We start from the raw sequence: 22,862 nt of genomic DNA on the forward strand, positions 1-22,862 counted from the left end.
ATGCATATCACCACCCTATCTGGCCTTCCGAATGACGGTGACAGCCGCGACCTTTGCCCTTGATTTCCTAGGCTTAGCCGGCGTCTTAGCCTTGGGCTGTACCTTGGCCTTCTTTGTGACCTTGGGTTCGTGAATCTTGCCCGCTCCGCGCTTAGTACCCTTCATCGGGGTGTCCTCATCCTCAGACTGCTCTTGCTCTTCGAGTTTCTTCGCACCACGCTTGACGCCCTTGTCCGATCTCACCGCACGCTGCCTCTCTTCCAAGAGTCCATGCTCTCTGATGTAGTAGATGATGTCGAGCGCAATGTCGCAGAACTCCTGGGTGCCACGAATCAGCTTTGAGGGCTGCTTGTTGGACTCTAGGCCTGCGCGCCAGCGATCAATGACGGCGAAGAAGATGTCATCGGGGTCAGCGTCCTTGGCGTCGCGTACGCGCTGATATTCGGCAACACCATCTTCGTCGTGATCGTTGTGCCAATGACCACGACCCAGTCCGTACTCATCACCGATTTCGAACTGTACGAAGGCTTCGATAACCATGACGGCGACGGTGTGGAAGTTGAGGATGGCGACCGCGGGATTGGTGTCTGGGGTTTCGAGCCTCCGCTGGTTGGGTAGGAAGATATGGAGGAGAAGATGAGTCTCCTGCTCAGCATGATCTGGGGAAAGGAAAATCTCTTCTCGAACGATGCCGGGAATCGAGACTTTAGCAACAGTGGGATCGTTCTTGGTTGCTCCAGGCTCAAACTGCGCTTCAAACCGTGGTAGAGTCCAGTCAATGCTGCCGGCACTTGACGGCGGGCCCTTGATAGCTGGTCCGACAGTCTTGGTAGTGGAAGGAACTGGACCCTGTTTGGGCGCTGATTTCTTCTCCTTCGTCGCCTTGAACCCCAGTTTAGGCTTGGATGCGACAAACTCGACCTCAGACTCTTTGCCTTGATCCATCCGCTTACCCTTCACTGTAATAGCAGATTCGCCGGCAGCGGAAGAATGATGAGCGACACGCTTGTGCAAGGGTTCATCGTCCTCGCTGCTGTCGAATTCCTCAACTGCAGCAGATCTTTGTGGGCCTTGTTGACGCGTATCAGGTCGAGATGCAACGGGCGCAGACGTTGGTGGCCGTTGATTCGACAGAGCAGGGGCGGATGGCCGAGCTTGCATTGCATACGGGGAGCCCGGGAATTGATCGTAGGCTGTCATGGGGGAATATTGACCGTGGGGTTGCATTGTGTAGGGAGGGTTCTGAAAGCCCATCATGTGCTGACGGTGTGCAGCATGCGGCGGGTGGTTTTGTGCGACGCCCTGAAAGAAAGGCGACATGGGACTTGAGCCTTGCAGGAAGTTGTTCGCACCTTGATGAGCTTGATACCCCATCTGTTGGAAACCTGGGTGTTGTTGCATATCATGCTGCTGAAAGCTCCTCGGGTCCTGCATGCCCGGAACCGCACGAGCATTGAAAGCCTGTGATGGCTGTTGCTGACCATAGTCTGCGTTTGCGAAGCCCGGGAAGCCATGCTGGCCATTCAGCTGCATTTGGCGAGGATCCTGATGTGGCATTATGTAGCCTACACCACCTGGCACATGTCCTTGGCGCCGAGCCAGCCCAGAGCGGGCGTTGACGCCCGCACGGATCTCAGTCGCCAAATTTCGCAGATATTCGTCATCCCATTCAACATCTCCGTCATCTTCTTCAACATCGCCGCAGTCATGCTCATCACAGGAAGGCTCATCACCAGATGATTCGCGTCCATTGTCTTTTGAGTGCAGACGGTCGTGAGTGTCGCCTAGAAGGCTCTCGGTGTCGCTCAGGACTTCTTCGACTGAGGAACCGCCCTCGTAATCTTGGCTGTACTCTGCGACTTCCTGAGCATCCATTGTCGGCATTGGCTGTTCAGTCGCCTCATGCTGCTGCACCTTGCTGACTTCGTCTGTCTTCGCATCGAGTTCGGTTCCTTCATGTCCATGGTCTGTGGCGACAAGAGACCCTGAGAGTCTATAAGGATTACCCCTGAGTGACTCTGGAGTGGCGGATGGAGGTACCGTCTTTGATGTATCGGTAGACACAGGCTCGATCTCGTTTGCCTTCGCCTCTTGGTTGACGGTATTGTTGGCCGGTACGTCGGCTTCAGCGTGGAATGAAGAAGCGCCATGATTCGCACTCACTTCGACTTTGTCGTTCTCCGGATTTGCTTCGGTTAGCTGTGGGACTTTGGCAACCAAGTGGTTCTGCGAATTAGGCCAATTGGAAGCATCTTGCTGCAGAAGCTCTGGCTGCTTGCTGGGCTCCTCGGCCGCAGTTTTCAGCTGATCGATGTGCTGTTGAAGCTCTCCCTTGACGGGCTGCTGCTGCACCGCCACGTCCGACTCTTGGTTTGCGCCATCTTGCGGAGCATGGCCAGTTGGGGATACGGTGGCATCGCCGCTGTTATGGCGCTCCTCGCGCATCGGCTGTTGTGAGTCCGTGCTGGCCGCGGTGGCCTCGTGAGGGTTGAGCTTGCTCATGGCGTCATGAGTGTCCATACCGCGCGCAAGACGAGCTTGACGAGAGGTTTTCTTGCGGTAGAGGTAGTTTTGTGCCTCCAAGAGATAAGATTCGTGCCGCTGTGGCTGTGGCTGTGGCTGTGGCTGTTCGCTTTGAGCTCAATAGCTTCGACAGTGGTCGAAACTGTGGTGGGCGTGGAGAGCGGGGTGCAAGAAAGAGGAGAGACGGTGGGGGAGAAGCTTTATATAGGCACAAGCAATATCGCGCGGCTAGCGGTTGCAGGCTCTGCCTTTACCTCAAAAGCTCAAACAAGCAGTGTGCTCGACAAACTACTGGCTGAGACATTTTACGTAGCGTCACTCGCAAATGAGGAGTCTGCCTGTTATCAGTGGCTATTTCAAAGTGAAAAAGATTCCCCCCACCTCACAGGTAAGTCCGAATAGAAAACTCGAGGTCTTACTTAGAAGCGGCCCATCCCGCGATTGAAGCAGAATCGAAGAGAGCTTGAAAAGGCGAACAAGAATCGTGACATGCGATATTCAGACAAGACGTACGGTGACAAGCAGGGTCAATATCACAAGCACAAGCAATGGCGCTCGCAATGTCGGCTGCGGCCGTTCTCGTGATCGAATCGGGACGGGATGTAGGAGGTTAGACTGCCCAATCGACAAGCTGTAAATGAGGAGCAAATTCGGTGGGATAAGCATGACAAATGCGTTGACTTCGTTCTTGGAATTTCTTCTGTCTATAGAGCTTTCATGTCGTAATGCCGCTTTTGAGGTCGTCCAGTAGTCTTGTCACGAATCCATCGAAGAGCGGATAGAGTGAGCAATCGCGGTACTTGTCGACAAAAAGTCCCTCCTTACTGCCATGCGTAGTCGAACCGGCTTCTTTACCATTTGGCGCCGCGCTGACATCCGTACCGGCCATGATTGTTCCTTCAGGGTACAGCGGCCTTGTCCCTTCTTCTACCAATTGTACGAAGGCCGGGTCGATCGGTACAGACCCAAGGAATGGCACATTGAAGTCTCTCGCCATGACTTCACCCCCGCCTTTGCTGAAGACATTCGTGCATTCCGAGCAGTTCGGACATACGAAGCCGGCCATGTTTTCCACCACACCGAGTACCCTTATGCCCGTCTTCTTGCAAAAATTGAGTTCCTTCTTCACGTCGGATATCGAAATGGCCTGCGGGGTAGTCACGACTACAGCGCCAGCAAGGTACGGGAGGGACGCATGCGGTGTCGTAGACGTGTTCTTGAGGAGCGTCTCAAGCAGTGAAATGTGTTCGTCCGAAGTGCCGGGTGGGGTATCGATGAGGAGGTAGTCGACCTTTGGCCACAGGACGTCTGTAAGAAACTGGCGCACCATGGCTGTCTTCTTGGGACCACGCCAGATGACGGCATCACTGCGGTTTGGCAGAATGAAGCCCAGAGACATGCAAGATAACGCGCCTATCTCTTGTCCCTCCGCAGTCTTCTGTAAGCGATGCGCGGACAATGTTTGCTGCGCGTGTACGTCGACGGGGATCCAACCACCAGGCGCTTGGCGCACTTTGCTCTCTTCGATGCCGAAGAAGCGCGGTATACTAGGTCCGGTCAGATCGATATCCAAGACGCCGACTGTGTGGCCCTGCAGCGATAGTGTGAGGGCGAGTTGTGTTGTTATGCTGCTTTTGCCAACCCCGCCTTTGCCGGAGAGAACGAGGACGATGTTGCGAACATTGTCAAGCGGCATTGTAGCGTATCAGTCCGGGGCGCTTGATGAGGTCCTGGAGAAGTCTGGCGCGAGAATCTGGTGAAGGAGCATGGCGTGGGTGAAGGTCGCAAGTGGAGCGCTTTGAAATCATCATCGCAAGAAGTGGCGTTGCGGGCGCGATCGGAGGTCCGCTTGGCTTGGCACAATAGGTTATTTTGACCCTGTTTGGACGTCCCTAACACATCATCAGCATGACTTTTTGGCGTAAGCTGATTGCGTACATAGAGACATGGAATCTTGGGAATACTGATGTGCATTCACTGTGTAAGAAATTACATCCTCATAGAGCTCCAACTCCGCCATGCAAGACTCGCATACATAAAAACGCATTACAGAAAAATATCCACTGCCACCTAGCGCTTTTGATCATTGACCCGTTCTTCTGGAAATTCCGCCTATTGGCAAGCTGGCCTCATCATCACTTCCGTACAAGTCTGGTCGCTGCACACCTGGTCGCACACCTCGCCCGGCGCCACGTACACGTACGGCTGAGCTGCGAACTTGAACTGCTTGGTGAAGTCCTTCGGGTTCCACGCGCTCGTCCTGAAGCCTGCCCTGCAGGCACAGTAGTACTTTTCATTTCCTGTTGTAGTGCAGCTTGTGGTGATGTCGCACTTGTTCTGGGCAGGGTCGAAGGGGTTGCATTGTTTGGGACAGATACCGGCGATGGTTGAGCCTTCGTATCCAGGCGTACCATAGCCACTAGGGGCAGCTGTCTTGGTTGACGTGACGAATGTCGTCTTGGAGGAGTAGCCGTAACCACCCGTGGAAGAAGCACTGTAGTTACCATAGCCCTCATCCGTTGTTGTTTCCTCTGGGTACTCCTCTGTTGTGGTGTCATCTGGATACTGGTCGGTGAACGTATCCTCTGGGTACTCGTCTGTTGTGGTTTCCTCTGGGTAATCATCCGTGGTGGTGTCCTCTGGGAGCTCGTCGGTGAATGTATCATCCGGGTACTCGTCGGTCAAGGTATCATCTGGATACTCGTCGGTGAACGTATCATCTGGGTACTCGTCTGTGTTCGTGTACTCGTTCGTGGTGGTCTCATCAAAGTACTCATTAATGGTAGTGCCATCATCGTATGTTTCTGTATTGTCGTCAGTGTACACGTTGCCCTCTTCATCCGTGTACACATCGCCATAGTCCAGAGCGGTGTTGCCAGGCGTAGCTTCGTAGCATACGTCAGGACACTCCTGTCTCTCCACTGGCTGGCATGCCTCTCTTTTTTTTCCAGAAGACTCAAGAAGCCAATCGGGAATGTCATCGCTGCAGTCGTCTTCGGCAGTCGCCCTCATGGTGTCTCCAGGCCACCGGAAAGCTGCAAATCCACCATTGGACGATGGCACGTCCTGGCGTGGACGAAGCTTGCTGTTGCCTTCATAGCAGGAAGCTGGGCATTCTTCTTCGAAAGGCAGGACAGTGGCATCTGGCGCTGCAGCACTTTCCACGTCAGAGGTTGTGGTGGTCACCTCGACCGCATCGGTGGGCTCGCTGACTATTGTCACAACGAGGGACGAGGTTTCAGATTCGACGGGAGTCTCGATTGCGACTAATTCGACGGGAGTCTCGATTTCGTTTAGGATCGGAAAGGTAAAGCCAGGCCCAGCAGTTGCGTCTGCACCAAACTCTGCATCGGTAGTAGCTGGGTCCACGATGACGTCCGCTGTACCCGTGGGAAAGGTAGAGCTGCTAAGATCAGTCTCAGCTGCTGCTAGTTCGCTGTCTGTCTGCGCATTCAGCGTCTGCAGCAGCAACGTGCCGAGCACAAAGACCTTCATGGTGGCCTGACGCTAATGAAACAAGATAAAGAGTGTGTGCGCAAGACCTGTCGGAGAAATCGTAGCGGTCGAATGAATGACGAGAAGAAAGCTTGGCCTAGACATTGTGTGAGATACAACGCGTCACTTTGATATAGATTCTCTTGTTGAATTCTTCAATTTCAAAATCACAACAAGCTTGGACGACCTGGCGCTGGACAAACTACATCCAGGCCTTGGTGGGTAGCTGCCAAGACAGACATGGTGGCATGTTGCACAAAGCATGATTTTGTCTTGTGGAATGCATTAAACGACTGTTTAAGAGCACAGGGTCAGCCAAGAAATCGATGAGTCATCAGGAAGGTCACTGCGATTTGAGTGTATATACTGATGCCTTGCGCGGCGCTGGCGAGAGCGACACATTCCACCTTTGTTGATGGCACTGAAGAATGTTTCTTCACATGGAGAGTCTATGGCATTCCGGCACGATAGTCCGTACGCTCATTGAGACCCCAGGCTGTAGAGGACTGATCGTGAACCGTTGCTCTTCGCATATCACGTACGTATTTGCCCTCAAAGGCTCCGCGACGAGCAGCGTGCATGACACACGTATTATCCTATAGTCGTCAGCAACTCTTCCCACAATATAATGATCAGACTCACCCATATGATGATATCTCCATTGCTCTCCCACTCAACTTCGATTGTGTACTTCTCTTGCGTTGCATGGCTTAGCAAATTCCGAATGACCTCTTGGCCGACATCTTGTGACAACCCATCGATATGATGGGCATGGTGAGCAATATACAAATTCGTTCGACCGCTAGCCTCGTGCGTCTGCACAAGACGATGACGTGCCATGAAATGTTCCTCGGGTTTCATACCCTGAAGAAACTCACAATCGGGCGCTGCCAAGCGTCGACTGTGCCACAAAGAATGACTGACCACATGGTCCTTGATTCTCCCTTTAGTGACCTCATCAAGATCCGCGTATGCTGTCCGTGTATCTGCGAAAGCAGTTGCGCCACCGGTACCCTTCGGAGGGAGCTCATGAGCTCTGAGAACGGAATATCCGGCGCGGCGAGGGTTGAATGCCGAATCGACGTGGAAAAGTCCGTTGCCCAGACCAAGCTGGAAGCGCAAGCTGTCGGTCGATACGATATTGCCATCATCATCTAGGTTGCTCACATCGAACAACTCAGTATATGGCGCCAGGCGGTGCTTGCGGCCCGCTTTGATGTACGGCGTTGAATCATCAAGCTCGCCTAGTTGAGCCGCAAAGGCAACATGTCGTGCATCATCAAGCTGGGCGTGACGAAAAACGAGCACGCCGTATGTGGCCAATCCACAACGGATCTCTTCCACTGTTTTGGCTGGCAATGCTTGTGCGAAATCAACGCCAAGGCATTTCGCGGCGAAAGTAGCATGTAAGGGGTCGAATGTCAAACGCGTCGAGACCATTGTTGCAGAGTGGTGATTTGTTTGCTCAGTCCAAATGGGCAAAGTGTAGTGTAGGAGGGGTCATTTCGAGGGACATTGTGGCTTATCAGCTCACTCAACATCAGTCACCGATGTGATGATAGGAGGATGCCTAACTACGCTTCATGGCTGCTCTACGAGAGGGGTTGTCAATACGCTAACTTAACTAAGATAAACCCGGGTTAAACCCGACTAAGCGCTCCACGATACGACACACCAACGCTGAATCTCACAGCTTGGGTGAGCCAAGGATCAAAATAACATGGAGAAAAAATTGCTGAATGTCATATTGCTGGAACATGTCTGATCGATGACTTGAACAACTCATTTTGAGGTCACCGAACCCGGGGCTCTCACAACACCCATTGTGATGCGGTCGTCGTCTTAGTATTGCACGCTGAAAGCTCACAATGATCGCAACTCCAATGACTTAAATTAACGATCTTTCCAATCCAGTCACGCATCTGATCTCTTTATTACAGAACTTTCATCGACGCAATGACTCCTTCAATTTTGACGACGTCCTTTGAAAAGGCGCCTGGAGGGCCGCTATCAGATAAAGCCTTATCTTACCTCGAACAGAACTTAGGAGATGGAGACATGAGAGAAGTACCGCGTTTCCATGCACTAACAGATGGTTTGGCAATTTCGCCACGAAGTCGGCTGGCTATCCGAGCACAGCCTTCTTACAATGTCATTACTAATGACCTCGGCCTTTGGGTATCGGTAGTTTTTGACAATCTCGACCTAGATTATCGTGACATCAGCAGCGAATTTCTTTGGGTAAACATGATGCGGTGTGTCATGGCTGGTCTTCTCAAAGAGGAACCTGTGGAAGCTTTCCTCCGCTTGTATGGTGAGCATGACGAAGACGCGGAGTACGTTATCGACGTGCTGACATTCCTAGATGCCTTTGCTGCGCTTCCTGACTCTGCGACTACATCAGCTCGTATGAATAAATAGGTGGTTGTAATCTCGAAGTTGGCGAGCGAAGCGTTTGTAGCGCAACGCTCACTCTGGCAGGACGCGGTAGCGAAGCCATCTACACCAAGCCGTGAGACCCGGCTATTATTCTGTCTTGCTTGGAATCTTAACGCGCGTTTAGTGTTCTATTGTAACCGTATGGGTGGTCAAAGTATGAAAGATTACAATATCGAGCTAGAGCGCCTCCGAGAGCGATCTGGCATTCCTTCAGACTGGGAAGTCCAGAGCGAAGTCAGGAAGCTGCGAATAGAGTTTTCCGCCGAACATGAGTTATTGCAGCGAGACTTTCAACTGAAATGGAATGGCAAGCCCATCAACGTTTGCGAAGTGTCTGCTCGCGCATCGGCGGATGACATGGCTGAGAACGACTGCATCATCTGTTCTGACAGTCCAACGAATCCGGCCGTCGTCACTAAGCCTTGTGGACACTTGTACTGTCAAGACTGTTTAGAAACCTGGATCCATGCGTGTCAGCGTCAAAGCCATACTTGTCCCGCTTGTCGTACACAGCTCTTTCCCAAGCCAAACTATGTGCTCGACGGAGATCATTCGGTCCGGGGGTGGCAGGAGATTGAGTGCGTAGAAATTAACCTGCGGCAGTTGAATGAGTTACTAGAATCGTGGAATTGGCTGAAGGAAGAACGGTCGCTGCAGAAGCGTTACGAATGCAAATACCGCTAGTCGGGGCTCCACAGGCGCTTCAGACTATTAGCCAAGATACCACTGTGCTTTTTTGGACTGTCAGGTTCAAAGTCAGTACCGCCTGTAAGATTTAAACATTCACATGTCACACATCACAGCTTTTGTACAAATTGTAGCGTGAATCTTCAATTAATACATATTCCTCATTTCCCGTTTTCCTCAGCTGTTGCGTGCTCTCGTAGGTCGAATCCCCCGCCAATTTGGTCTACCTTAAGCGCTCTCTGTAAACTTTGTCTCTCCATCTCGAAATTCTAATTCAATCTAAGAAACATCCAAGTCCTACAACATGCAGTTGCGCATAGTAAGTTTCCAGACGTCTTGTTTATGCATTTATCCATGGGATCCGCCAAGGTCAAGTGGACTGGAGAGACGTGAGAAGCGTGGAGATTACCCGGTTAGTCAGGAAAATAGCATATGTTTTTGGCTTCATTTGCCCTGAATCGCAAACCCAGACGGTCCTTTGTCTGGATTGCTGTTCTAAATTGGCAGCACATGTGCGGACGAGTGACAGGAATCACAAAACTGAATGTTTTTGATTTTGTCTTCCTACCAGCATTCTGCCTTTTTGCACACTTCCATTCGTTATCCCGGATGTTATTTCGTAAATTTAAGGGAATGGCCGGACTTTGCTATGCGGTCAGACCATGTTTCACTGTTTGGGTTCCGGTCCCACACGCGTCCAAGTGTAGTACAATGCATTCCCATCCTTGACACGTTCCTTCAGCTTCCACAACTCTCCAAGATCAGAGCCTGAGGGAAAATGCTCCGTCATGTTCACCTCGGGTCGATCATTCAATTTGACCATGATCGAAACCTGCTTAGTGTTGACTGTGCCCACCTCTTTCATCTTCGCGAACAGCACCTCAACTACCCACTCATACCAAGGACATGCATCCGTGATTGTTCCGTCAAAGAATAAAGATATAGATTCCAGGTGAGAGGCGAAGATTGGCTTGATCGTGTTCCAGTTGTCGTCCGTTCTGTACAGCATTCCTGGGTGACTGAGGCGGAAGAACAATTCATGTGTGTGCATCACACGTTGTTGAGGCCGGATAGATGGAGGGATCCTCAAATTAAACCACTGTCGGGTCACGAATGTGATTGTATTGGGAACCGCAACAACTGGTGACACTCGTAGTGTATTGGCGAGTTCAGTGAAGTAAGGCTCCGAGGCTCTCATGTACTCGGCCTCGAATTCTGCCTTGACCTGATGAGATGAGAGGTAGAGGCCTGCGTATTCGGACATGTGTGTTGTACGGGGCACTGCTTCTGCAATGTAGCCATAGATGTGGAGTCTGAGCTCAAGTGAAAGCTTGAGGAATGGAAATGTAGACGCCGTAGAGGATACAGCAGTATCGCACATACTGGCCGATAGCAGATCTTGATGATAGGATGTGGTATTGCTCGATTTTCAGCGTGGTGTCGCAGTTTTGAGTGGGAAGAGGGGAGGTGACCACATTTAAACCAGATGGAGGTCGCACAAACGTTACCCAAAACCGCGCTAGCGTACCTACCTAGGCAGGTGCTACGAACAAACACTTTATCTCCGGCTGCCCAGCTTCAAGTACAACTCACCTCGTTGCACAACATGACCTCCTTCCTTGATCTACCGCTAGAATTGCGCTATCAAGTGTATTTTTACATCGCCATCCCGAGATACACTTACTTCTCCACTTATCATGGCCTCTACCTGTCGTGCCACCAAGTTCGCAACGAGATGAACCAGGAATGCGGCTCCATACTTCAAAAGCACCTGGACTTGATTGGAGATTCTCTGCCTGTAGGAACGATCAAGTTTGATCCCTCAGTCTACGCAAAGCAGCATGTTCAAATGTCCCTAGACTTCCTCTTCACCGGCGCAAAACTCAACACGCCAGACCCAGGTTTTCTGAAAGTCTGCGAGCTATACTTTGCTCTGATCGAAGTCAAGTTACTGCTGGAAGACTTCTCGCTAGGCGATACACTGAGAGTTATCTCTTTAATTGGAGGTTTGGTTCGCCGAAAGGTCGTGAATGCGGGTTGCATCACTCTTGAGGCAAGTGCACCATACAGAATTCGGATGTCATTGAATGTAAAGCTGACTCAAGTCATTGGTACTGCAGATACCGGGGATGAACGCACGGCGAACAGAGAGATGCCGGGATCATGGGATTGCGGAGGCGGAGAGGGATCGTTCCGCCGGCAACGTGTCTGAATTTTGGTGGCACAAGGACCTCGACGGAAAAGTCAAAGTCATGTGGGAGACTAAGTAAATGCGCAAAGTTAGCACCAGACGGCAGCGGGATTCATGTCCGCCTTGCCTCAACGAGAAAGGGTCGAGGTAATCTGGATGTATTCAAAAGTTTCTGTAGAATCATGTAATGTCTTGTAGTTGTGTATGTAATCAAACCACTTTATGAGATTATAAGCGTGTTCCTAAAACTATTGAATCATGTCATGTAGGTGTAAAGGGAACACGCATTTTGGCGCTGCCTGGTCTCGGCATTGAGAAGATAGATGGCAGCCCCCCATCAGCCTGATTGAGGACTTTGAGCGATTCAATCTCGGTAGGGTAAGGAGTTGCGAGAATAGATGCTAGGTGAAGGGACAATCCACGTGTACCTAGATAGCATGCGCAAGGAACCAGTAGCTACGCTGTTTGTCATGTCAGACGCCGTTGGATCCAATGATCTTGTCAATTCCACCTCCTGATATCGCTCACCGTAACGGGCGTAGAAGTAAGTCAGCAGCTCTAGCTTCCAGTACTCAATCTCCTCCTGCTCCATCTCCAAACACCACCTCGGCCGCACTTGTCGCAATCCGATCGCCCGTCACCATGACTTCCTTCCTCGACCTCGCCATAGAGCTCCGCTACTACGTCTACGAATACATGGCAATGGAGATCCCCATCTCCGTTCCCTTCACGGCCTACCTCGGCCTCTACCTCTCTTGTCACCAGATCAAATCCGAGATCGACAGCGAATGTCCACCGATCATGCACGCCCACATCACCGCACTCCAAGATTCCATTCAATCAGCCTATCTCACCATCCCGAGCTCTTTCCTCACACGCCAACACCTCCACGTGTGTCACATACGACAACTTGACTCTCCCGACATACTGTTCCCCAGCTTTGGTTACAATCATCTTTTGCCGCTGTGCAAGCTCCACCTAGCCACTCTTGCTATGGTTTCTGCGCGTGATGTCGACGGATCGCGCACGATCGCGTTGCTTTACTGGGTTATTTCACGAATTCTTCGCGAAGAAGTGAATGTGCGCCGCATTGTTGTGCACATGCCGATCGTGGGAAAAAGCAGAGCGGATGATTTTCGGCATACCGTGGCCCGCCCATCGACAGGAAAGTATGTTTTCCGATGGGTTTTGACGCCAGAGGGTGTCGAAGCGGTCTGGCAAGTCGAAGGCAGTGGGGGCTGTGGCAAGCAGGATGAGAGGGTGATGCGCGTACTGCAGGGAGCATTGACTGGGTCAGGAGATGTGGGCATGCCGCCGGGCACATATCCGCTCGAGCATTCTTCCGCTACTGGGAATTAGGAGGCTCATGTTATGCATCAAAGAGAGCGAGGAATCCTGTCCTGCGGTGTTTTGGAATTTTGAATGGCTTTTCATCCAGGAGCTTGTGTCGCCTCCCGTATACTATATGAAGAAACTTAACAGCATCTCCCGACACTCGCATTTCTTCTACTACATGAAGATCTGAATCGGGTTTCAGATTCTGAGGAAAGGAACAGATATCGAGCTGCTCAGTTTTCGTGTTCAGTTAATGCAGTACTTTTAAGCTTAGGTACTTTTTAATATCGAGCTGCTCAAGTTACAATGGCGTTCTTAATGCAGGGCTTATAAGCTTTATGTTCTTGTTCTGTCACAGGGGGAAATATCGAGCCGCTCGATTTCCAGAGCAGAATACACCGGCAGCTTTCTAAGTAAGAGTTTTTTATATACGTTGTACTTTTTTTACAGTGGACATCAATAGTGACAAGGGAAGTAAACTACTTTAGTTCATACTAAAAGACGTCTGCTTTGTGGATAAAGGCTGAGAGACGTCGATGTTGTCAAGTGAGAGTAACTGGAAACGGCAAAGGCGCCGACTAGCGCGGAATGCCGCGTTGAGATGACGGAAAGAGCCGCCCAGCGTGCGCTCGACTATCTTTCAACACTTCACGCATCACTTGCCGACGAGCTGTGGGATACTAATCATAATAAGATAAACATGTCGATGGCATAACACCAAATGCGCATTCGACGCGCACCTCAACATGGACATGATACATATCGCGGAGCTCAACCCAGAGCTGCCCTTCCGCGACACGAAGCAGTTCAAAGCCGCCGTCACCCTGATATGGCCCTATTCCTCCTCGCAGCGACAATTTGCGCTACTCCTCGCCGAATCTGACTTCCGGTTACGGCGAAAGAAGGGCCAGGTCCGGGTTCGCTTCTCCGGTTCCAGCGCGAAAGCACTTGCGACAACGGGCGTGGGAATTGGAGATGAGGTCGTCCTAAGCTTAAGAGGCGCGCAGTTCGTACAGGATGACACTGTCAGCACGCCGGGACGGAGCATCGACTGGGAGCTGGAGTATAAACAAACCGTGGCAGTACAGGTCTTCCGCGAAGGCGCCGAAATCGCGAACCTCGAGCTGTACGATGCAGCACCAACACCTGCAAGACGGTCGCCTGTTCGCCAACAGACCAGTTCCACTCCCGGTTCTGCCCAGCAATGGTCTTCTCCGGCATTCCTCAAGCGCGCACGACTGTCTGATGGCCCGTTCTTCGAAGCTCCATACGATCCTTTGACAGACGAGAATGCAGACGGACATGACAAGAAGAGGCGGCGGAAGTCTTACAGAGACTGGAAAGCATGGACATACAATGCGCGGACACCATCTCCCGAGAAGGGCGATGTCGGGACCGAAGAAGAGCTGGAGGAAATGGACGCATCACCCAGTCGCCCATCACAACTACCGCGAACCCCAATCTCCCCCTCCAAATCACAATCGGTGTCTCTTGCTGCAGGAACAGAAGTGATAGACAAGGACAAGCTTCAAGCAGCACCGATCGCAGACCCAAGCGTACAAGGGGTGGACACAAAAGCAATGCAGAAACCAAATCCCGACGACTTTGTTCGAGACGGCGAGTACTACGATTTGTATGCTGGACCTGACGAAGATCGACCTATAGACTCACAGTACGCGTTTGGAGGAGACACAGAAGCCAACACGGAGGAAGAAACACTGGAGGATACAGATGCTGCTAGCATCAGTCCGACCGAGGCTGCCACTGAAGACATGGAGCAAAATAGCCAAGAGCCAGACCGTGTAGCGGGGAAGTCGTCCCAGCTTATAAGTCAAGGATTGTCTGGAGTCCACGCAGGGGACATGGTCCAAGATGGCGGTACCCTAGCAGAGTCGCAGACCCGAGATATTGTGCAAGTCACGATAGACGACGTTGACTCTGTAGGCGCGGAAAAGATAGAGGCAGTACCCAGGATCGCCATGCCGCCGCCGACTCTATCACCTCTCAATACGAGCTTCAATGTGCCTAGATCTCCTGGGGCGCTTACACCTATAGGAAACGAGCCGGCAAGTCCAACCCTAAAGCCTCTAGATTCAGCTCTTCTCCCTCTTCCTTCGCCATTCCCTGGAGAACGTGAATCCAACGTCGAATCATATTTCGATGAAGCCTCGACCAGCGAACCAGCGGTGGAGCTCGAGACGGCGGAGGAAGAGAGGCCGCCCAGTGAAGCTAGCTACATCATGGAAAATTCCTTCTTCAGCTCAATCGGATCGTCAAAAGCGAATCCGTTCCACCCAGACCACGAGTCAGCTTTCACACCCGTACGCTTCACGTTTGGTATGGATGGCGCTGGCTACAGCAGACCATTAGATCTATCTTCGCCGGCACCGGAGGCCGCCAAAACAAGCTCGATCGAGCTTGATCAGGACGATGCCGAATCTGTAGCTTCAGGCGGCTCGGACGAGGTACCGGAAACAATCCCGGACAACGCCACTTTCAAAACAGAGACAACCAATAACGCGAGTGGCCCAGCAACAGCATCTAAAATGGTCGATGAACTTCCAGTGGCGGGGCAAGCGTTGGAAGCGGAGTCTCCAAAAGCCAAGCAAGCAGTGCCTGAGGTCATCGAACTGTCCTCAGACCCCGACTTAGAGGACTCTGATAAAGATGAGATCGAGGAACAAGCCCAACCAGATGAAGCCCCAATTGCGGACGAGATCGAGAGGGAGGACGGCATGCCAAAGGGGCCCAGCCAATCCGCCCCTGTATCCACGATTGTTGACTTGGGGTCGCCACCAGCTAGCAGAGAGGTGGACGACATGATACCGGAAACTCTGAACTACAACAATGCTGGACAGGCAGATCAAGAAGGCTTTCAGAATACCCTCGATGCTTCTCTCCAACACCAGGATGTTGGCCCATCGCACACCCAGCCAGTGAATCCGGAAAGTGATGAAAGACATAGTGAGTTAATAGCCATGGACTACGCGCCTGTGTTTCCAGACTTTACCACGAACACCCACGGGACAGCAACTGCTCACACAACAACACAGGAAGGATCACGGGCCATGATGGAAGCCAATGTGCATGACCAGCCGTTCATGGTGGATCTTTCTGGACCATACCCGGGGATGGAAATTCCTGACACGTTCATGGAGGGAACCCTACTCGAGGCCGATTCTTTCTATAGCGGGCAGTGGGAGACAGAGGATGTAGAGGGACTCCATCCTGATGTGAAGCTAGAGTCAGTCGAGGAGGGTTCGGTGTTCCGGATGGGCGAGCTAGATACGCAAGGACAAGAAACTACAGAACCGTCTGGAGAGATGCTGATCGAAGTGTCTGAGGAGGGTCACAAAGTCGGGGAATTACACACCATTGCCGTGCCTGCTTCCGGACCTGCAAGGAATACTAGGTCCAAAGCTAAGACATCTGCATCGCCTGCCAAGGATGACATCTCTCCACCGAAGCGTACCACGAGATCGACGAAATCCAAGGCGTCTGTGACTCCTCTTGCACGAACGACCATGTCCCCACCCATGACTCAAGACCGATCTACAATATCACCGTCGGTAGACGGGAGCCACGCCTCGCCATACAGTCTGCGTTCGCGATCGAAACTGCTCTCGCCGATCAAGAGTACATCAGCTATCACACCTGTCGCCGCACATCGCAGCCCTCGCAAACATGCATCGCAACCAAGTGTAGAGTCCATACCTGATGTTTCCAGTCCTCAACCACACGATATGGACAATTTCCTAAAAGACTTCCAACCCTCACAAGCGCTTGATGCTTCTCAGGGTCGATACTCGAATGCGTCCTTCGTCAAGGACTCAGAAGAGGAGAGCCTACACTCTGAGCGCTCTTTGTCTACTGTCAAGTACTCGGACGAATGGAACACGTTCACAAACTTTAGTGATCCACTGGGAGATCACGAACAGAACAAATTCTCAAACTTGAAGCCTCCCCCAGCAAGTGCACCGCAAGCCGAAACTCGAGCAGTAGTGAGGACCGAATGGAAGAGGAGCGGAACGCAAGTGGCACCTAGCAAAAGTAGTCCGGCTCGTTCAGATTTCTCGATGGTTGACCCAACATCTCAAGGCAGCCCTGGCCGAAAGCTGCGCTCAAGAGGCTCGACAGAAGCCGCGTCCAGTCCTCGCGTAACGCGAGTAACAAGGCAGCATTCACGCAATGTCTCGTTAGCATCACAACAAGCAGATAACCTTTCAGAGTCAGCAACGCCCAAAGCAAAGCGACTCGCATACCCTGCGGGTGAAGGTGAGGTCATTGAGCTTCCAAGTTCACCTCCGGCGTCAGCCGATATTGACGAAACCATGCGGAGCTCTACTCCAGCTCCTGCGCCTCTCCAATCACTAAACCGCCAGTCGATCATGGACAGTAATAGGCCAATCACTCCAGATGCGACACAGCAAACCAACAAGGACTCGCAGAACAGCACACTCGCCGTGCAGCAACAACAGACCTTGCCAATTACACCCCAGCTCACTCAAGCCACATCCGCAGGGTTGCGCTCGATCAAAAAATCTATGATGACTGAAAGTATGGCGGTTGAGACTCCCGTCAAATCCTCTCCCACCCGCGTCACAAGATCAACACCTCGCCGCAATGCCGTCCAGACTGACGCCGCCTCCCCTTCAGCAAAACCAAGAGCACACTCACCCGACGTATCCTCCGAGCACTCCATCACTACCGTCGAAGAACCCGACGAACCTTCCATCGGCCTCTCCACACCATTAGCATACTACACCCCCCTCAACGCTCTCACATACTTTCTCAACCGCTCGTCACAATTTCCACACCTCCTCGAACCCCGATGTCCTCGCTCTGGTCACCGACGGGCACCACATCTGCCTCAACGCTCCACCAGGGGCCCGGAAAGACTGGACCACGACACTGCACATCACCGACATATCCACCTTAGCCAGCCACAACGACCGTCAACATTCTTTGCGCCCCTACCAAAATGCCCTTCCAGCCGCTGACACAGGCGACGTCGTCCTCCTGCGCGCCTTCGCCGTCAAGTCACTCAACCGTCACCCCACACTCACGTCCGCGGACGAAAGTAGTTGGTGTGTGTGGCGCTATGCGAAACCTGTTTGGGGTGCGAAGCGTAGTGCGTACGGGGAGTTGAGGGCGCGAGAGGAGGTTAAAGGGCCCGGTGGTGGAGAGGGGCGAGGGCGAATGGAGGGAGGTTGAGAAGATTAGGGGGTGGTTTTTGGGTAGGGTGAAGGGGGAGTTGGAGGGGAAGGTGCATACGAGGAGTCAGGATAGGAAGGAGGAGGAGGAGGGGAGTCAGAGGGTGACGAGGAGTCAGGATAAGAAAGAGGGGATGGAGGAGGGAGAGGAAGGGAGTCAGAGGGTGACGAGGAGTAGGGATAAGCATTTAGAAGGGTGATGCGGGTCATGGCGTCTGCATACGGATTTGCATGCCGGGATGGCACAAGGCGTTTGCATGGACATTGGGAGCATATCGTTAGGGCAAGGTGTTGGCATCGATGTCAGTTGCACAGCAGCTCAATCCCCTCAAATCAATCACATCACATGAGCTGGCACATCTCTTGAGATCATGCATTGTGTCCCATTTGATTCTACATCATGTTCCTTTTCATCGCGATCATATCCTCGTAGCCACATCAGAGTAACAACCAGCACCTTCATCGCAGACACTTCGCTACTCCACCAGACCAAACCGTGCCCTTCGCCAATCCTGGCTACTAGACACCAGTCCATCTAGCCTTTCAACAAGCGTCCGCAACTCCCATGCCAACCGTACCCCATCAGCGTGACACGCTTACGGCTTCTCGTAAACCCAGTCGAACTGAGCAGACTTCCAGCTCTGGACCTCGCCCTCCTTGAACCACAGGGCAATCTCCTTCTTGCCGTTCTCGACCGAGTCGGAGCCGTGGCACACGTTGCGGCCGACGTCGAGCGCGTAGTCGCCACGGATGGTGCCGGGCGCGGAGGCGAGCGGGTTGGTGGCGCCGAGGATGGAGCGGCCGGTCTTGACGGCGTCACGACCTTCCCAGACCATGGCGCAGACGGGGCCGGAGCCCATGTCTGGGTGGTGTTAGTGGTGTGTGGGGGAGGGGAGGAGGGGAGGGCTATTTGTGGGGGGGACGCACAGGCAATTAGACCGGGGAAGAAGGGCTTGTCGCTCAGGTCCTCGTAGTGCTTCTCGAGGTGCTCCTTGGAGGGGGTGATGAGCTTGATGGCGGCGAGCTTGAAGCCACGGTTCTCGAAGCGGGAGATGATGGGGCCGATCAGGCCACGCTGGGGGGTGTTAGTATTGCATCTTCAATGGTAGATGGACGGCTACCCCTCATTGCAGCTCAATGGACTTGAAGCGTTTGATGAGAGATACCCGGGGCAATTGGCATACCTGGACGCCATCAGGCTTGATGGCAATGAAGCTATCTCAACAATTAGTACACCGCCGATGATTGTTGAGTACCCCTCCATCTCAGTGCAAATCATCAAACGTACGTCTGCTCGTTGCTCATATTGGCGGCTTGTAGTGCGTCGATATTCTTTCGTAAATAGGATCTGTCTTTGGGTCCAAGTCTTTTGAAGATTGGTGGATCAGAAGAAGAGGAAGAAGGGTCGGACATGTAAATTTTGTCGTAGGTAAGGTGGGGTATGCTACGCTGGCGCTCAAGGTCTGGGCATTCGAGGGGTAGCACGACCTAGAGCTCGATGCATAACTTTGTGCAAAAAGGGTCCAAGTTATGCACGCCAAGGGTGCTTATGTAAGGAGCTACACGTTTCAACATCGCTGTGACGTTGAAAGACGGTCAAGATAAGTTTGGGCTGGCTTGCGAATTGTGATTTTGTTAGCTGCCAGCCATGAGTTCGATGACATATAGTGCCGCTCCCCGGTGGACGGCTTTGTTCCTGCTATGGGCGGTGCTCTGCAGCGTATTCGCTCCAGCTGGTATGTTCTCGCGTCCCGGAGCTCCAATCGCCCAGATACATCGCTTCTGGACCTCTATATCGTGTGGAGAATGCTAACTGATCGTTGCAGCTGCTGTGAAGCACGAAAATTTCAAAACTTGCGACCAGTCCGGCTTCTGTAAGCGCAACCGCCAATTCGCCGACGATGTATCTGCCTCGAGCTCCTGGACCTCACCGTATGCACTTGAACCCGCGTCTATCAAATTCAACAAAGGCCAATTAGAGGCTGTCGTTCTCAAGACTGTACAAGAGGGCGGTGAGAAGGTCTCCCTCCCGCTCACCATCACGTTCCTCGAATCAGGCCTTGCGCGCGTCACACTCAACGAAGAGAAGAGGGCGAAGGGGCAGGTTGAGCTCAGGCATGAGAGTAAAGCGAGGAAAGAGCGATACAATGAGGCTGGACAGTGGGCAATCGTTGGGGGCCTAAACCCAGCCTTGGGTGCGGCATTGAGCGAGACAGCCGACGCTGGCTTCACCAAGGTTGTCTATGGCAATGGCGGCAACCACCAGGCCATCATCCGACACGCGCCTTTCTCAATCGAGTTCCAGCGCGACGGCGAGACCCAGGTCAAGTTCAACGAGCGAGGCTTCATGAACATGGAACATTGGCGGCCAAAGGTGGAGAAGCCGGTTGTAGAGAAGAAAGAGGGCGAGGAAGGGACCAAGGACGAAGAGCCAGCGCCAGAAGCACAAGGACCGGATGAGAGCACATGGTGGGAAGAGACGTTTGGTGGCAACACGGACAGCAAGCCCCGAGGGCCTGAGGCTGTTGCGCTGGACATCTCGTTCCCTGGCTATGAACACGTTTTTGGTATCCCGGAGCATGCCACCGGGTTATCATTGAAGACCACCAAGTAAGAAGCCTCTGGTGAAGAGTGAGAAAAGGAAGGCTGACAAACGTACAGGGGCGGTGACAACGCTTACACGGAGCCCTACCGCCTATACAACGCTGACGTATTCGAGTATGAGCTGGATAGCCCAATGACTCTCTACGGGGCAATTCCCTTCATGCAGGCGCATCGCAAGGGATCGACCGTGGGTGTCTTCTGGCTCAATGCTGCCGAGACATGGATCGATATTGTCAAGACCAAGAACACCGCCAACCCGCTCTCTCTGGGCACCAAGGGCCACACTGACACCCAGACCCACTGGATGTCCGAAAGTGGTATCATGGACGTCTTTGTTTTCCTTGGTCCTACTCCTCAGGACATGACCCGTCAGTATGGTGAGCTCACTGGTTACACTGCCATGCCACAGTCCTTTGCTATTGCATACCACCAGTGTCGATGGAACTACGTCACCGATGAAGATGTCAAGGATGTTGACCGCCGCTTCGACAAGTTCAACATCCCATACGATGTCATTTGGCTCGACATTGAGTACACCCAGGAGAAGAAGTACTTCACATGGGATCCTCTCACTTTCGTCAACCCTGATACGATGCAAAAGCAGCTTGACAAGAGGGAGCGCAAGCTAGTAGCTATCATCGACCCGCACATCAAGAATACTGACAGCTACCCCGTCATCGATGAGCTTAAGAAGAAAGACTTGGCTGTCAAGAACAAGGATGGCGACCAGTACGAAGGCTGGTGCTGGCCGGGCTCTTCCATGTGGGTTGACTGCTTCAACCCAGCTGCCATCGACTGGTGGAAGGGTCTGTTCAAGTACGACAAGTTCAAGGGCACTGCGCACAACACCTTCATCTGGAACGATATGAACGAGCCTTCAGTCTTCAACGGACCTGAGACTACCATGCCCAAGGATAACCTGCACCACGGTAACTGGGAGCATCGCGATGTGCACAATATCAACGGTATGACCTTCCACAATGCCACGTACCAAGCCATTGTCGAGCGCAAGAAGGGCGAGGTTCGCCGTCCTTTCGTTCTCACGCGTGCTTTCTACTCCGGCAGTCAGCGTAGTGCTGCCATGTGGACAGGTGACAACCTAGCTGAGTGGGCTCATCTTGAGGCCTCGCTGCCCATGGTCCTCAACCAGGGTATCTCTGGCTTCCCCTTTGCTGGTGCAGATGTCGGAGGTTTCTTCGGCAATCCTAGCAAGGAACTTTTGACTCGTTGGTACCAGGCTGGTATCTACTACCCCTTCTTCCGAGGTCACGCTCACATCGACACTCGTCGCCGCGAGCCCTACGTTGCTGGCTCGCCTTATACCGAGATCATCACTCAGGCTTTGCGTCTACGTTACCAGCTGCTCCCTGCTTGGTACACTGCTTTCCACGAGGCGGCCACCAATGGTGCACCAATTGTCCGACCCAACTTCTACGTACACCCCGAAGACGAGAGAGGTTTTGCCGTCGACGATCAGCTCTACATCGGCTCTACTGGTCTTCTTGCGAAGCCAGTGACCAAGGAGGGTGCGGACAGCGTCTCCGTCTACATCGCCGACGACCAACCCTACTACGACTATTTTGACTACACCACCTACAGTGGCGCCGGCCATCATACCGTCCCCGCGCCTCTCGAGAAGATCCCTCTCCTCATGCAAGGCGGGCACATCATCCCCCGCCGCGACCGCCCCCGTCGCTCCTCGGGTCTAATGAAATACGACCCCTTCACGCTCGTCGTCGTCCTCGACAAAGACGGCAACGCCTCCGGCACACTCTACATCGACGACGGCGAAACCTTCGACTACCAATCCGGCGCCTTCATCCACCGCACCTTCAACTTCGACGGCGGCCGCCAGATCCTCACGTCCGGCAACCTCGACACCAGCGCGCCCAGCTCCAAGGCGCAGAAATACATCAAGAGCATGGATAAAGTCAAGATTGAGAAGATTATCATCGTGGGCGCGCCAAAGGCGTGGAAGGGCAAGGAGAGTGTAGTTGTCATGGAGGAGGGCAGTAAGGAGACGAAGAGGAGGAGGCCAACGGCGGTGGAGTGGCATGCGGCCGAGGGCAAGAAGGCTGCGTGGGCGGTGGTGAGGAAGCCAGATGTTGGTGTTGGGAGGGGGTGGAGGATTGATTTTGGGGAGAAGGAGGGGCATGAACATCATGGGCATGAGCATTGAGTGGAAGATGAGATAGGGGTGGACTGAGGAATGTTATGATGAATGTGTAGACTGTAGAGTATGGAATACGAAATATAGGCGACATGTCCTCATACTAGTGTCTAATCTCTACGCCATGCTTCCCAGGCTCGGAACAACTACTCCCCAAGTCATCAACTACGAAGCAAAGCTGAACTAGTATACACCGGGTCTTCGC

General features: G+C 52.8%; 9 protein-coding genes across 9 annotated transcripts; 5 read left to right on the forward strand and 4 right to left on the reverse strand.

The window, feature by feature from the left end:
- Positions 1–15: 15 nt before the first annotated feature.
- Positions 16–6,018, reverse strand: SNOG_11186 (hypothetical protein; the record flags this gene model as incomplete). Its single annotated transcript, XM_001801378.1, has 4 exons — positions 16–2,619; positions 3,037–3,090; positions 3,284–4,114; positions 4,690–6,018. 4 exons carry the CDS (start codon positions 6,016–6,018, stop codon positions 16–18), a joined length of 4,818 nt encoding a protein of 1,605 aa, XP_001801430.1.
- A 449-nt stretch (positions 6,019–6,467) lies between these two features.
- SNOG_11187 (hypothetical protein) lies at positions 6,468–7,458 on the reverse strand (the record flags this gene model as incomplete). The annotated part of the gene is made up of 2 exons (XM_001801379.1): positions 6,468–6,614; positions 6,661–7,458. The coding sequence occupies 2 exons, from the start codon at positions 7,456–7,458 to the stop codon at positions 6,468–6,470; spliced, it is 945 nt and encodes a 314-aa protein (XP_001801431.1).
- Positions 7,459–8,265: 807 nt separating this feature from the next.
- SNOG_11188 (hypothetical protein) lies at positions 8,266–9,141 on the forward strand (the record flags this gene model as incomplete). The annotated part of the gene is made up of 2 exons (XM_001801380.1): positions 8,266–8,425; positions 8,582–9,141. 2 exons carry the CDS (start codon positions 8,266–8,268, stop codon positions 9,139–9,141), a joined length of 720 nt encoding a protein of 239 aa, XP_001801432.1.
- A 670-nt stretch (positions 9,142–9,811) lies between these two features.
- On the reverse strand, positions 9,812–10,408 carry SNOG_11189 (hypothetical protein; the record flags this gene model as incomplete). The annotated part of the gene is made up of 1 exon (XM_001801381.1): positions 9,812–10,408. The coding sequence occupies one exon, from the start codon at positions 10,406–10,408 to the stop codon at positions 9,812–9,814; it is 597 nt and encodes a 198-aa protein (XP_001801433.1).
- Positions 10,409–10,750: 342 nt separating this feature from the next.
- SNOG_11190 (hypothetical protein) lies at positions 10,751–11,356 on the forward strand (the record flags this gene model as incomplete). The annotated part of the gene is made up of 1 exon (XM_001801382.1): positions 10,751–11,356. One exon carries the CDS (start codon positions 10,751–10,753, stop codon positions 11,354–11,356), a length of 606 nt encoding a protein of 201 aa, XP_001801434.1.
- A 621-nt stretch (positions 11,357–11,977) lies between these two features.
- On the forward strand, positions 11,978–12,694 carry SNOG_11191 (hypothetical protein; the record flags this gene model as incomplete). The annotated part of the gene is made up of 1 exon (XM_001801383.1): positions 11,978–12,694. One exon carries the CDS (start codon positions 11,978–11,980, stop codon positions 12,692–12,694), a length of 717 nt encoding a protein of 238 aa, XP_001801435.1.
- A 722-nt stretch (positions 12,695–13,416) lies between these two features.
- Positions 13,417–17,884, forward strand: SNOG_11192 (hypothetical protein; the record flags this gene model as incomplete). Its single annotated transcript, XM_001801384.1, has 4 exons — positions 13,417–15,634; positions 15,674–16,166; positions 16,398–17,227; positions 17,664–17,884. The coding sequence occupies 4 exons, from the start codon at positions 13,417–13,419 to the stop codon at positions 17,882–17,884; spliced, it is 3,762 nt and encodes a 1,253-aa protein (XP_001801436.1).
- A 360-nt stretch (positions 17,885–18,244) lies between these two features.
- SNOG_11193 (hypothetical protein) lies at positions 18,245–19,244 on the reverse strand. The gene is made up of 4 exons (XM_001801385.1): positions 19,172–19,244; positions 19,068–19,098; positions 18,811–18,958; positions 18,245–18,745 (listed from the first exon to the last, which is right to left on the reverse strand). The coding sequence occupies exons 1-4, from the start codon at positions 19,186–19,188 to the stop codon at positions 18,480–18,482; spliced, it is 462 nt and encodes a 153-aa protein (XP_001801437.1). The 5' UTR covers positions 19,189–19,244; the 3' UTR covers positions 18,245–18,479.
- A 340-nt stretch (positions 19,245–19,584) lies between these two features.
- Positions 19,585–22,666, forward strand: SNOG_11194 (hypothetical protein; the record flags this gene model as incomplete). The annotated part of the gene is made up of 3 exons (XM_001801386.1): positions 19,585–19,619; positions 19,738–20,493; positions 20,545–22,666. The coding sequence occupies 3 exons, from the start codon at positions 19,585–19,587 to the stop codon at positions 22,664–22,666; spliced, it is 2,913 nt and encodes a 970-aa protein (XP_001801438.1).
- Positions 22,667–22,862: the final 196 nt, after the last annotated feature.

Source organism: Parastagonospora nodorum, assembly GCF_000146915.1.
Source record: "Parastagonospora nodorum SN15 chromosome Unknown scaffold_18, whole genome shotgun sequence".
Taxonomy (NCBI): Eukaryota; Fungi; Ascomycota; class Dothideomycetes; order Pleosporales; family Phaeosphaeriaceae; genus Parastagonospora; species Parastagonospora nodorum.